The sequence below is a fragment of the Candoia aspera genome, chromosome 1, assembly GCF_035149785.1.
Source record: "Candoia aspera isolate rCanAsp1 chromosome 1, rCanAsp1.hap2, whole genome shotgun sequence".
Taxonomy (NCBI): Eukaryota; Metazoa; Chordata; class Lepidosauria; order Squamata; family Boidae; genus Candoia; species Candoia aspera.
In genome coordinates, this window is record NC_086153.1 from 272,722,968 (window position 1) to 272,738,474 (window position 15,507).

General features: G+C 36.7%; 1 protein-coding gene across 17 annotated transcripts in view; it reads left to right on the forward strand.

Annotated features, from left to right (window-relative positions):
• The window catches only part of MADD (MAP kinase activating death domain), a 112,811-nt gene that overhangs the window by 52,889 nt on the left and 44,415 nt on the right, over positions 1-15,507 (forward strand). For 11 of the 17 annotated variants that reach the window (XM_063289714.1, XM_063289716.1, XM_063289717.1 and 8 more), the window contains 5 exons: positions 488-627; positions 3,423-3,524; positions 6,905-7,007; positions 10,807-10,993; positions 12,965-13,115. In XM_063289714.1, the coding sequence (XP_063145784.1) occupies positions 488-627; positions 3,423-3,524; positions 6,905-7,007; positions 10,807-10,993; positions 12,965-13,115 (683 nt within the window). Of the gene's footprint in view, positions 1-487; positions 628-3,422; positions 3,525-4,392; positions 4,432-6,391; positions 6,452-6,904; positions 7,008-10,806; positions 10,994-12,964; positions 13,116-15,507 lie in introns of all 17 variants that reach the window. The other 6 variants (XM_063289710.1, XM_063289711.1, XM_063289713.1 and 3 more) reach the window with 3 other exon arrangements.

Below are 15,507 nucleotides of genomic sequence, written 5' to 3' on the forward strand. Positions count from 1 at the left end.
GAATCTATAGAACCAGATGAGCCATTTTTAAAGGTTGATTTGCACAAAAGGGAACCTAGTGAATGGTGTTATTTCTCTCTCTTGTTTAGCATATTTGGGAGGGAAAATGAAATTAAAGCTTCTTTTCTTCACTGATTAGCTGCAAAAAGTGGGCGAGGGCTTCGGGTTTGTGGAAGGCTACTGAGAGAGTTGCTGAGAGTTTTAAACATTCTATGAAGTACAGTTTGTCCATATGTACTACAATAGACTTGCCTTTTTTCATAAAGTTGTGCATCTATTTTCAATTATTTATTCATTTAACGGTATATACCCCGACAGCCATGGTCTGTAGAGTAAATGTTGCTTTGTGTGATGATGTCCTGATTGCTGCCGTAGTTAAACATGAGAAATTTGTGATAATGACATGTTTCCCAATTTCTGCTCTGGTTATAGATACAAAATGCTGCAAATAATGTGTTTCTTCCCCCCCTCCTCTATTCTTTTCAAGGCCTCCAAAACCTCTGCGTCCCAACAGTTTAAAGCTAGGCAATGACTCTGATGCAGAATCAGATTCTCATGCCAGTTCCCCAAATTCTACAGTCTCCAACAACAGCAGTGAAGGTTTTGGGGGTATTATGTCTTTTGCTAGTAAGTATCCTTATTTCTTACACAGTGATTTAAATAATAGGTGGGAAGAAGAGGGGAAGAAATTCAAAGAAAAAAGAACACTGTGGCAAGTATGTTGTTGATCCTAAGGCACCATGAAAATTATGGATCTGACTATTGCTGAATACGTGGCAGTCTCCTGGTTATGGCTTTTATAATACCGGGAGAAATGCAGACGAGAATAGAAGGTGACATTATTTTGTGAAAAAGATTGATGACAGACTTTATCAAAAGGTTAGCTCAGGTAGTACATCTTAGAAAAAAATGGTGTCTGGAGACTGGGCCAGGCAACTCAAAGAGCATAATGAAGAGTAGCTGGGAAAATGGCAAATTCCACTCAGGAGAAAAGGCCTACCTTGTCCAGCCTTATCTTCTCACAGTGGCCAGGCAGGACCTGAGTGCAAACTGTCTACCTCAGCAGCTGGTATTGGTAAGTATGCTGCCATGGCCATTGCCTCTGATAATATATAGTCATCATGCCTACCTATTAGCTGTCGTCATGATGTTTTAGGGAATTTAGTATTTGCATTTAGCTTCTAAATTCACAATTTCTAGAATTATAAACTTAGGTTACAGTATGATCTATTACTGAGAATTTTTTTTATGACACTGCAATTATTTTTCAGTTTCACTAAAGAATAATTGAGTTTTAAACTCAATATGATTTTGATCCACAATATCATAGGGCATTTTGGACCCATAACCTTTAACTATTGGTGGAATTGGCTGAGGCTTATGGAATGTGTAGTCAGAGCATATCCTATCATAGAAAATGTCCATGTCAAGTTTTATGAGCTCTGAAATGTATTGGGGGGGTCTTTTTTTACTTTGGCTGGGATGAGGTTGGCATACACAAGGGTGTCATTTTGGACAGTGGCACACTGATTTAGTAATGCTCTTTTCTTGAGGCTTAAGCATAATTCTTACTGCTCTGTTACACCTTTTTGGAGTTGTGCTTTAAATATTAATATTTTTTCTTGTTTAAATAATTTTTAAATATGCTATATGGTCGTTCATAGTTTTGTATATGCATTGGATGGGAAGGTGGGTACAGCTACTGTATATTGAATAAATGAATTCAGTGGTAAAAAAAAGAAAGATGGAGATCTCACACATGTTTAACAGAATTTTTTGTCTGGCATTAATTTCATTTGTGGGATATTGTCACAAGTCTTTAGCCAGCCTTGAAACTGAACATCCTCCAGTTAAGATGCCCACCAAGCCACAACAGAAGCTGCATATTCCTTTTCCAGTAAACAATTCTTTTCCTTCCCTAATAAGAGCCATTTTGGACATGATAGTATGCTAGGAAGTAGGTAATAAAATTGGCTTATCCCTCCTCTCCTCAGTGATTCTTAGATGTATTTGCAATTTATCTTACTCATCCTGATTAGCTGTGTTTTTCAATGGAAGCTTGCATATTACTTTCTAAGGAGAAACGCAGTTTGATTTGAATTATTGTGTGACTCAAATCCATGCTGTATTTGTTTTAGAAGTAATGGTTTAATCTGTTTTGGATGGGATTTGAGAGAGTTCTTGGGCTTGACGTTGCCGCTAAATATCCAGTTGGCCATACTAGCCAGCAGGGTTTTTGTGCTGGATTGGTGTGACAAGAAGGCAGGCAGGCTTGGGTAAAGAACAGACACACCTTAGTTATTAAAGCTGGATTACTTTGGGTTATGTTTACCCTTTGTAAAGTATATGGGAAAAAACTAAATGGTTTCTGGAAGCATTTGAGTCTATTGTACCATTTTAATTAGTTATGGTTTGTTTTCTGGTGTAATTTAAAGAACTGATTATTGTTCTAAAATATTTTTTGTTCAATTGACATTTTTTAAAAAAATGGTAGAGATGCAGGAAGGGGGCTTTTGTGTGGTAGCACCTTGTTATAGAGTTCCTGCCCTTGGGAGGATCTGTCAGGCTCCCTCTCAAATATACTGTTAAAAACAATGATTATTTGTTAAAAAATTACATTACTACTGTATACACACAGAGAGACACCTTTTTAATATGATGCTGCTAAGTTGCAACAAATCTTTTTAAAAAGATAACAGTGACATACAGATTTAAAGAAAAACTTTTTTAAAGCAAGTTAGTTTCTTTTGACTAACTTTTGATGCTATCTCTTGGGTTCTTAATTTTCATTTTAATTACTAGCTGATATACAACTCTTATTTAAAGAAGAATGTAACGTTCTTTTGTCAAATTAATATTTAATTTTTAATGTGGTGACTAATTATATCAGATATCTGAAAAATGAGATGGAAACAAAATACAGAATTTTAAAAAATACATGTATTTAAAATTATTTTGTAAACTAACGAGGCAGAGACACATAGAAGATAAAACAAGTGAACTATTTGTTCTGCCTCTCCTCTTCCTATTGTCATGTCCAAAATGTGACTCAAATCCTTCTGATCAAAAAGAAATGAAGAGAGAGAATCTGTTATTGATGGCCTAAGTAAAACATAAAAAGGACATTGCATAAATTTGCGCCATTAACAAACAGGTTATCAAATTGAAATGGAGAATATATTCCTGAGATACTCTCCTTCTTCTGAAGCTCATATGGACTTTGAGAATAATTCCCCATTGGTGGCCTTCTGTTGATGACTTTATATGTATCTTCATATTTAATATGCATCTTTTAAAAATGCAAATAATAACTTCCTAGTCCGAGAAGGACAGAAATGAGCTCATGTCTAAATAGCTGAATAAATAGCCAAATAAAATAAGGGAATGATTAGATCACTTGATATATTTTCTTTTTATTATAGGTAGCCTATACAAGAACCACAGCACAAGTTTTAGTCTCTCTAATTTAGCACTTCCAACCAAAGCTGGGAGAGACAAAAACACTCCATTTCCTAGTCTGAAAGGTAATTTTTTTTCCTTGCCAGTTAATGCTTTCAGAATTGATTGCTAAGTAGTCACAAAGTAACTCTTCTCCCCGAAAGATGCTTTGTGAAACAGGACAATGAGGAAATAGGAATCCCATAATGGTAATGCTTAGGATATTTTTCAGATCTCTTATCTATGGCATGTATGAAATACACACTGGAACTTCAGTGACCACTGAATATTTAGTGGGGCTTTGTTTATGCTTATCCTGCTAAGGTTCTGTTAAATATTATATCAACCATATGGAGCACTAATATGGGAAAGATGATTCAACCACTTCCATATAAAGCTAACTTTTAATGGCCCCTATATATAAATGTTTGTTAGATGGAAACATTAACTTGAGAGTGAATATATTAATAATCTTTCTCTGGGGAGCAATTGCAGTTAATTAAGCTGGATGCAGAGGTGTCCATAGCAAGCCATATTGATGCAAAAATAATGGTACACATGCAGCAATATCGTGATGTGAATCCTACCCTTTTGTACTTGCATCCCAATTGCTGATCCAAATACTTGAGACACAGTATTCGTGTCACGGCTCACCCTTGTATTTCCTGCAGATAGTCGTGACTGAACTGTTCAGTAATTTGGAGAGTGAAGAATAGATATAGGTTGCTGAAGTTAGTTACTTTATATATAATAAGGTCAATATTAATCAAAGTTACTAATGAACCTAAACCTTTTTTTTTTTTTTTTTTGGTACTGGAACTTTTCAGTTGCTCAGCTGGAGGGAAACTTCATTTGCTTTTTCAGTTCTTGTATATGATTAGAGAATTACATTTTTTTCTTTATAATATGTTGATTTTATTTATTTCTTCCCCCTCTCCATTTTCATCGGTAAAGATTACTTTAATCTGGAAGTGGGAAGGGATATGGATAAAGGTTGGTATGATGTCTTGCTAACATTTGACCTTTTAATGATAAAGGCCAAAAGTTGGTTTTGTGTTGCTGCCTTGAATTTTGCTTTGGATAGCATAACTGATGTGTGTGTTTATGTAAAATAAATAATAACAACTGGGAAGGAATGTGAGTACTGTGAAGATTCTGCATGATACCTCAGGATATTTCCATCTGCTCACATTCTAATGAGCATATTTTTATCCGCTCACATTTCTCTGTAAGCTAAATCTATTATTAACAACACACATTGGAAGAAAACAGTGATGGGTGTTTCCATTTCTTTTCATGCGTTGTGTCTCATTTTCTGCAGTTTATCTTCATTTCTTGACAACTCCTGTTCAATGTGATCTCTTGTTCTATGTTATACCAAAGGTATTTCTAACCTTTGGCATAGACAGTTTCTTTGCCTGTACTTCTGCCTTTTTCATAAGTAATATATAAAGAGGGGTCTCCACTTTTTTTGAGTGAATGAGCATGTTGTAGTATAATATGGGGCTTTTACAAGATAGCGCAGTAAGCTTTGTCATGAAATACCAATTTTACAGAAATATAAATTAATGAAGCTAAAAGTAATTAACCACAATCTAAGTATATGACTGAGATTGACTCTAATCTGACAAACACAAATCTACTTTGTCTAAGGTCACTCTCAAACTCTGAGCTTTCTTTCTCTGGATCATCCTCTCAAAATGCATATGTAATCTATCTTGGGCACACACACTCACTTCTGCAGGGGATGTCAGAAAAGTCAAGATGGCAGTTGCGACCATGCAAATGGGGCACCGTCCGCTTTTACATTGCAATCACCATCTTGATTTTTTTGACCACTGCTGCACACAAGTACATGCACATAGTTAGATGCGTTCTCCCACTTCCCTCATTGTCAGTACCCTTTCCTGCTTCATCCTCAGGACATTCCTGGTGCTCTTCTGGTTATCCTGCTGCAACTCCCCCCCTCTTCTTACAAAGCAACGAGTTCCATCTTTTCATCTACATTTTAGGCATGCCCACAGGTTGATGTCTGAACCAGAGGCATTTAGGGAATAAAAACTGCAGATGGCTGAAAGCCAGCTCTTTACTTTAAACTGCTCCCTTTGTACCTGGATTTTTTACAAAGCTTAATAATTAGCAGGGTGCTTCACAGGGGGAGATATTGGGTGTAGGAATGTCCACAGATAGCAGATTGTCTGTCTCAGTTTATGAGCAGATTGACATGAGAGATGTCTTTCTTAAGAGTCATAATAGTAATGGGATTGTATAGTAGCAGAGTTTTAATGGATATGCATATTGAATTTCTTAACATAGTTAACTGAAAGGAACACAATCCCAAATTTAAAAGAAAAGGAAGATTGGACAGAAACAAAATTATCTGCTTCTGCTCCTTTCTGAATTCTCAACAAATATAGTTCTCCCATTTTAGTTGTTTTGGTTTTGGGCAGAAAAATGGTATATTTAATTTTGAATGAAGTTCAGAGTTACTTTTCAGCTTTCTAATAACTTTAAAATCAGTTTAGGGCAAATCCATATTGCAAATGTGAGGTGGTTATGTGCTTTGTGTACTTTCATGGAGGCCCCCAAGGAGCCTTAGAAATTTTGTGATAAGAGTTGGGGGATTAGGAATCTATAGCTCCAGCAGTGAAATACAGTACAGGGAGTTTTATGTGAAAGTGATGATGTTCAGCTGTTTTGTGCTAATTATTGATAATCTGAGGACTGTTTCAGAAGCAACATCAGTGCAAATGCATGAACAGAAGATAGGGAATATAGTATTATGGTCCTCTTGCCCTCCCAAAACTACTGATATTTTTGTTTAGTTGGTTTTTCCTCCCACTTCTGGATTTATTCCTATAGCACTTAATCAGCAATGAGGGAAGCTGCTAATTTAATATAGAAATGGTGGTGATTTTACAGTATACTACTAATTGTTTATTTTGTGTCCCAGTATTTGGGCTAAATACTATAATGGAGCTTATTACTGAAGCTGGGCCAGTAAGCAATGAAGGTGGGTCCCTTGCATCATGAGTTGTGCATGACATACCGATTCCCAGTAAGCATTTTGTGCCTGTCTTTGGGCAACTTTACCACTGATAACCAAGACTGTGTGATCTCTACTAATCACATTCCCATATTGCATTATGCTTTTCCATATGTTGTTGAATCAAAAGATGGTTCTTGTGGCAGAAATGCATGCAGAGCAGCTGAGCTTCTCCTGCTTTTCACCTTCTGCTCTTACTACCATCTTCTCTTTTGTCTCTGTCTCTGTCTCATTCCCATTACTGTTTTCTGCCGATGTATGATGCAGTAATACAAAATATGCTGCTGCTTTTTCAAGTTTTTTTGTATGTCCTTTTAAACAGAATGTTAGCTAATTCCTGTGTGTTTCATTGGTAGCATTTATGGACTTAAATGTCTTTTTCAGTAAATGTTTTCTCATTCTGCCTCCTTACTTATGCAGGAAACAGGCGAGCACTTGTAGATCAGAAGTCTTCTGTTATAAAGCACAGTCCAACAGTGAAAAGGGAATCTCCTTCACCACAAGGACGAGCCAGTAATTCCAGGTAAAACCATTTAAAGCACAGTTTGGCAAGTAGCCTCTTTCACATTGCCCATGGCCTAATTTCAGAAGCTTCTGCAACTACTTTCTGCCTTCTTTGTGGAAATCTGTTGCCTGGAAGAAAGAGAAAATAACAAGGCATGGGATCTTCTACTTTTGACTCTCATGCCAATTACTACTTCTTTCATAACCATATATATATTTACTTGTTTACTGTTCTTATAGACTGCCAAGTTTATGTTGATTTGTAGCAGCCACACAGACAGACTTTCTTCAGGATGATCTGTCCCCAGCCTGGCGCTTCAAATCTTCCCATGGTGCTCCCATCATTGCTGTAATTGAATCCATCTACCTTGTTGCTGGTCATCTTCTTTTTCTCTTTCCTTCTACCGTTCCTAGCACTATAGACTTCTTAAGAATGCTAGGTCTTCTCATAATGTGTCCAACCATGATAATTTTAGCCTGGTCATTTGCGCCTTGAGCAAAAACTTGAATTGATTTGTTTTGTGAGCTATTTGTTTGTTTTCTTTTCTGTCTATGGTATTGTCAAGAGTCTTCTCCAACACCAACGTTCAAAAATACTCTTGCTTCTTTGAAATCCAACTTATGCTGCCATAGAGTATTACAGGGAAAACTATTGCCCAGATGATTTTGATCTTTGTAGGAATAGATACATCATGACATCTGAGTATCTTTTCCAAGGCCCTTATTGCTAACCTACAAGGTGCTAGTCTGACTGCTGGTTTCTTTGCTGAAAGAAATAAAGCACATATTGCCTTTTTGCAGTATTCTTTTGTTTTCTCAGGTATCCAGTGTGCACCAGCAATAATGTCTCTAGTTCCTCATTCTTTTCTAAAACCAGCTTTAATATCACGCATCTCCTTTTCTGTGTAGGGCTCTAATCTGTGATCCTATGTTATTTTTTTAGCATGTGAAATATTCTGCAATAGTTTGCACACTCTGTTAACTTTCTTTTCTTTGGTATTGGTTTGTAGACTGACCTCTTCCAATCTATTGGCTACTGTATTGTTCTCCAGATTAGCTAGCATAGTTTGGGTTAGAATCTTTACACACGCTTATTCTGTTGCTTGCCATATTCCAACAATTTCTGTAGCCTTCTGACCTGCTAATGACTGGAATGCTGATCTAATTTCATCTTCTAGTATTAGAGGTTCTTGTAAATTGGGAATATCTTCTAAGATATATTGGATGTTGACATCTCTACTGTAGAGTATTTCAGTTAGTCCTTCCATCTTTGTTTGATCTTCTTTGAATCACGTATTATCTCTCCATTGTCATCTTTTAGTGTAACATTTTGAGGTTGGAACCTTGTAGTTTGGAGATCATTTGAAAGGCTTTCCTGGTTTTTCCATGCCTGTTTCCATCTTTGATGCCTTTACAGATGTTATTTAATGCTGTTTTTTGTCTCTTCTAACATTTCTGTGAAATTCTTCAAGCTCCTTCCTGAGATCTTTGTCTTTCTTGGCTTTGGCTGCCCTTCTCGGCAATTTCCACAGTTTGGTCTGACATCCAGTTTGCTTTCTCCTATTTCTTGATCTTTGGCAGTTTCTTTTCACATTTATCCTTAACAGTTTCTTTGATTTCATTCCATAGTTCCTTTGTTTACCTATTGATGAGGTTCAGGACTTCAAATAAATTATTGATGCTTTCCTTGGAAATGGTGGCCATAGGCTCAAGATAATGTGCAAGCAGGTTGGCTTTGTTCTTCCACTTTAGCTTGACTTGGAACTTCAACATGAACATTTGTGATTGTTTCACAATAATTGACCACATCTTTGCTGTCATAACAGCTCTTCTATTTTCTTGTATCAGTAATGTGGTCATTTTGATTTCTGTGTACTCCCATCTGGTGATGTCTACATATATAGGTATTGTTGTAGTTGTTGGAAGACTATGTTAGCAATGAAGAATCACTGCATTGGCAGAAACTTGTAAGTCATTCTTCCACTTCATTTCTGTTTCTTAGACCATAGAGCTGAACTACATTTTCTTACTTAATATTTACAACTTTAAGATTCCAGTCTCCAACCACAAGCAGTATATCTTGCTTGCAAGTTCTGGCACTTTCAGATTGAACTTGACTATAATTCTTGCCAACCTCCTCTTCTTCTGAATCAGTGGTTGGAGCACAGATTTGGATAACTATCTAATTAAAGGGTTGTCCATGGAGTCTAATTGATATTATTCTATCAGTAACTGCATTGTACCTGAGTTTGTCTTTGCCATATCCTTCCCAACTATGAAGGCAATGCTGTTTTTCATATTTTGAGTAGTAAGCAGTATGATCTTTTGACTGAAAGTACCCAATTCTCATCCATTTCAGTTTGCCTAAAATATGGATGTATAGTCAATTCATTTCATCTTTCATTATGTTGAGTTTTCCCATATTCATGCTTTCTGTTCCATGTTCCCACTGTAATTCTGCCTTTGAAGTTTTGGATTTTCTTTTCCTGCATGGCAACATCAGCAACTGGACCTCCTGAAGGCTTTAATCTAGCCATATTATAAATACCATTAGTACTCCGAAAGGTCTTCAACTATTCTTCAGTAGAGTGTTGAGTGCTATCCAGCCTGAGGGGGCCCATCATCTTGTACTATATTGTCAATCATTTTATACTGTCTATCCATCTGACTTTCTTGGTAAAATATAGGGGTGGTTTACCATTGTCTTCTCCTGCACGATATGAAATTATGCCTTTGCTCTTGTCCCTGATGTGATCATCCATATGCAACATCTTCCTATATTGCTGCTGTCCAATATAGGTGCCTGCTTTGTATAGCTGGGATGACTTTCATGCCTTAGGTGATCCTCCTGGGGTATATACTCTTGGCACACATTGCCTGTATTCTTCTCTCATCCTCCCCAGGAACACTCCACCATGATGACGTAGTATAGCAGGACCTGAGGGAGTGAGACTGCCAGTGAAATCCCGCATAGTTACAATTTTACAGTTAAAATATAAAACATACAACAACATAAAAATACAGCTAAAAGAACACCACTCCCTTGCATCTATCCTCTGGCAGCGGTCTTAAAAATAAAAAGTACTATGAAAAATCTCAATCTTAATCACCTTCCTAAGCCTGATAACAGAAGGTGAAATATGAGTTTCTGGATATAGGCTGTTCCAGAAGGGTGGAACCATAATTGTCAATGCTTTGTTATTCTCCAGGTAAGGGAAGAGACTCCACAAAAAAACTGGAACTAAGCTTTATTGAGATAGCAGAATCTTGAAAGTCTGTGTTTTCCCTCCCTCTTATATCCCAGTGAGGAGTCAGGCTGAGTCTCTTCTTAATCCTATCTCCCTTCTCAGGGCTCAAGGGTTTCTGCCCTTTTTGTTTTTGTAATGGCTTCTGAATATTTCCCTCAAAGCCTAGTGTTACATTATCGGTTCTCATCTGCAGGTAGGCAGACTGCTGCATTTTGTATCAGTTGTATGCTTTTTCCAACAAATTACTACATTCCTCTCTGAATATGGCTATGGTCTGGCCCTCAGCAGCCCAAGTTGCTTCTTCTTTATCTAAAGTAACATGTTTTCTTTGGAAAAAAAAAGAATATATGGTTGATTTATAAAAAATGGGGCTTAGAGATGCTATATGAAGCAAAAAAACTTATTATATGCCCTCAGTACTTAAGTCCTGCAATCCAAGAATATTGAGAAATGCTATTATACAGAAAAAAAAGATCTTTCTTTTAGTAATAATATAATAATAATAGAAAGCCTATAGAAGTTTTGGGTTGATTACATTCTTTTTTTCTACTATATGCCTCATTCTTATAGTGAAAATCAGCAGTTCTTGAAAGAGGTGGTGCACAATGTCTTAGATGGACAAGGAGTTGGTTGGTTAAACATGAAGAGAGTCCGTCGTCTCCTGGAAAGTGAGCAACTCCGTATGTTTGTATTAAGTAAGCTTAATCGTACTATCCAGTCAGAAGAGGATGCTCGACAGGATGTTGTCCAGGATGTGGTTAGTTTTATTTTCACTTTTTTTCCTTATCCATCTATGAATGACTTTTGTCATGAGTTTCTGTACTGAAGTTTATCTAAGGTGGCTCACAATGAAACTGCTACTACAAGTCTTAAAATAAAAGGAATAAAATAATATAAAGTAATGGAGCGAATGTTATAGATCAATGAAGAGATTGTTTGCTGAAAGAAAACTGTTAGTAACTTCTAGTGAAATGTAGATAGTACTTGGCCAAGTATCTCTTCCTAAGAGCTGTTAAATATGATCAGCTTAACTGAGAAGTGCTATTTACAGCTGACAGTAGAAAACTGAGGAAGGCCTTTCTGAATGAGCTCACTTCCTAGTATGGGCAGAAGAGCACCCAATATTATCATTAACACTAAGTGTTTAAGAAGACAATACTACAAGTAGGGATTTAAAGGTATTAACCAATTACTTAGTTTGAAGTAAGTAAGTAGGGGTGATAAAGAGCCTTGTGTGGCACAGAGTGGTAGGTGGCAGTATTGCAGCTGAAACTCTCCCCACGACCTGAGTTCCATGCCAGCAGAAGCTGGATTCTTGGGTAGCCAGCTCAGGTCGACTCAGCCTTCCATCCTTCTGAGGTTGGTAAAATGAGTACCCAGCTTGCTGGGGAAGGTGACAACTGGGGAAGGCAATGGCAAACCACCCTGCTCTATAGTCTGCCAAGAAAACGTCGCGAAAGCGGCGTCGCCCCAAAGGTTCAGACATGACTTGGTGCTTGCACAGGTGACCTTTCACTTTTTTTTAGTTTGAAGTACCTTAATTTGCATTCAGAAATTATTTATTAACTTAATTTCTATATTGCCAACTTTCATAGATTCTCAGTTTACAGAATTATAATATATTATGACATATAAAAAATTCCCTACCACCATAAAACCCTGCTTCCCATAACGGTTCCTTTTCATCAGCCATTAAAAGTCAGAGTAGATGATACAGTTGAAGGAAACATGATCCCATCAGTTTGCTCCAGCTCTATGGCAGCTGAAATTTCTCAGTAAATCTAGGGACAGTCCCACATAAAGCATATTATGACAATGACTAGGACAGGGATGATGAAGAAGAGTCAGAATTTTTGAGCTAAATGTGAACGCAGCATACCAGATGGAGTTGGTAAGTTTCCAGGAGGCCTGCTGGATCCTTGAGCACTCTCAGGCTAAGAATCATTTGCTACAGGGAAAGCATAATACAGTCAAAAGTAAATATGCATCTCTAGGATTCTCAGATTACTCAGCCAATAATATCTCTACCTTAATTATATCTCAGTTTATTCACTTGTGTCTAATCCAAAACTGTTCCAAGCACTGGTTTAAAGGTTCACTGACCCTTGGGATCTGAAAATGGAAAGAAGTAGAACTAGATGTCGTTTGACATCCTGATACTCCACCAATAGTTTCTTAAAGATGTTAAACAGTATAAGAAACAAAATGCCAAAAATATTTATTTGTAAGATTTATACCTGAAGGCTGAAGGTGCCATAGATAGCATTCCCTCCTCCAATTTTTCCCCCATCAACCACCTGCGAAAGTAGGTTGGGCTGAACGAGATTGACTGGCCCAAAGTCACCAGTGAGCTTCCATGCCTGAGGGCATACAAACATACATACATACATACATGTGGATGTGAGAGAATATGCGTAAGAATCAGCACCATCTTTGGAGATCCATTTTTAAGAGAAATGAATGGAAATACCATAAAACAATGTCTAGTCTAAGAGAATATTGTGTCTTGCAGAGAAGTTGTCAAGAAGTTTAGAAAATACTAAGCTAAAGGGACTAATAGGATGAAATGATAGTTTCCTTTGTTTTAAGTTACAGAAAGCACAATCAAATAATAGAAAATGAATTAAAATGCAAGGGAATTGTGGCTTTTTGAATAATACCTTGGAAGGGCTGTGGAATTGGCTTCTGATTGACAAAGCATTCTTACAGATGAGTCTTTTTGTTTTAGGAGATTAACCGAAAGGTTTATAAAGGAATGCTGGATTTACTAAAATGTACAGTATCAAGCCTTGAGCAGTCATATGCAAATGCTGGACTTGGGGGAATGGCAAGTGTGTTTGGCTTGCTAGAAATAGCTCATACCCATTACTATAACAAAGGTAAGAGAATACTAAATATTAATGTATCATAAATAAATATTGTGGAAAGCCTCATGTTGCAGAACTAAATCTAGCCTGCCACAGTCAATAATTCTATGGACTTTATCATTAAGTAGAGGCTATAAAACAGCTGTGACTAATTATTAGAATGTGTCAGTTATAAAATAACTGTTTGCCTTGCTTTGTTGGTTTAAAGCAATATATGTGTGAATGACTGAGAGAAACAAGCAGGCAAAGACAATCAGATATTGTCCTTGCTTCAGAATTAAAGTGAGGCCCCTGCAAAAATAGTTTTAGATCCTGAAGTTGGTGTTTCTGCTCTTTCATACATACGGCATTCATTCAAGAGACATAATGTTAAAGGTGAGGTGCAACCGTTATTGATCTAAGTTATATGGAACTGCCTGATTGACAGTTTGATTCATTTTGTTCAGAATGCATATTCCGCTGAATTATTTTTTAGCAAATCAGCATTAAGATGATCATTATCATTATCTAATTGTTACATGAAGCACAGTGGGGAATGATTAAACTGTAATGAATAAGAGACAGGCAATGAATGCAGCACACATCCTTCCATCATCAACCTGGCTCGTTGCATGAATTGATAACAGGGAAAGAGGTTCACAAAGCAGGTAGAGTTTGTACGTTTCTTCTCTGAAATTTGGCTACTTTCAGGGACATGGGAGGTGATAGGAAAACTAGGAGTACAAAATGAATCTAGTCCAATCTCTTGTAAAGTATAGGAATAAAACATACTTGACTTCCTAGCTTCTCTGGTTAAAGACAATGAATAGGAGCCCCCCATTTGGTTATTTGTTTAATTATTTAATTGTTTTATATTAGTGTGGAAATGATATGCATTTAAGTTGGAGGCATGATCTAGAGCAGGTCTACAGTTGAAGAGTTTAATGATTTATTCAAGAGGGTGCTTTACAAAGCTTATTGTTTGATTGAAGAATAAAAGCATTAGAGCAACCTTATTCTCCAAAAGACTCAGCTTGGCTGCTTTAAAAGCTTCCCCAGGTGGGACGGTCAGCAAAGTCAGGGAAAACCTTCAAAGCAGCTGTGTGAGCTTTGGAAGAGGATGCTTGCACCCAGAACATACCTGCAAAACACAACTTTCAGATGGTTTGTACAGGCCTACTCCACACTTGTTCGAAAAGCTGGAAATGGACAGAAGTGATCGAAACGAACAAACAAATCTACATTTACATTTCCTGTTCACCTTTTGCCTTAACAGATATCCTATATTTAAATGTCACTTTTGTGAACAGTTGAAGCTGGCATATATAAATCTCTTATTATATGAAACAAGGCTTCTGTCAGTGGTGGCCTGATTGGTAAGGAAGCATGCCACAACAGGGCATTGCTTTAAAGAGAGTTCCAAAACAATAGACATACAGTATTCTTTAAAAATGTTTGTGCATAGAAACCAGCCATGATTTTGGGATGTCTAATCCAATTATAAAAATAGATGTAAGCTTCAATATAGCATATCAAATTAATATTTCTGTTCATCTATTTCCCTGACAAAATATAGGCCAATCCTTTAATGGAGTGTCAAAGCATTATTAATAGGGTGACTTTCTTAAAAAAGACTGACGTCAATTAGATTCACAAACCATCGTGTGACATTGATTAAAAGCATATAAAAGCATGGCTTAAACAGATGAAACTTTCATCTAATTCAAGATCCTCCTTCTAGTGGAAGCCTACCTATATGTCCAAGAAGACCATAAGTAGGGAATGAAGGCAAAATGTCAACTCCTATCCTTACTATTCATGGCACCAGCATCTGAGTCCACATAAAAATATTGCTTATAATTGATGGAACCATGCCTTGCTGATAGTTTGAATGCAGAATGAGCATATATTCTCTTGATCCTTCAGTACATTTGTGAAGGAAGTGCTCTTAAAAATTGCACATAATAAACGTTATTTTCTTTTTTTTTTATTACCTACTGAAATTATTTTAAGATACTTTTCTGGCAAATCTTCCCAACTGGTTTGGAAAATAGTACAATCTGTTGCATAGAACAAATACTATAACCATTATAAAACAATAAATATTAATTGAGTATGCTAAAAGGCATTGGCAATAACATTTCTTGACCTGATACTGAAAATACATTAAGTTTGGCAAAAGTTTTTCAGTGTAGGGCCAACATAAGGTTACCTGTTATAGGGGAATTTCCCCTTAAGTAGAAAAGTACTAAAGTAGTTTCCAAGCCAAAATTTAGTAGCCAGCTAAATTCATGTCAGAAGGGGCCATCCTTAAGATAACCAAGTTTCAATATCTTAGATTTTGTCTGTGTTTTGTGAATTTCTCTTAAACTGATGGTGAGATCTAGATGTGAGAGGTTTTTTTCATGACTTGTAAAGAATTAAC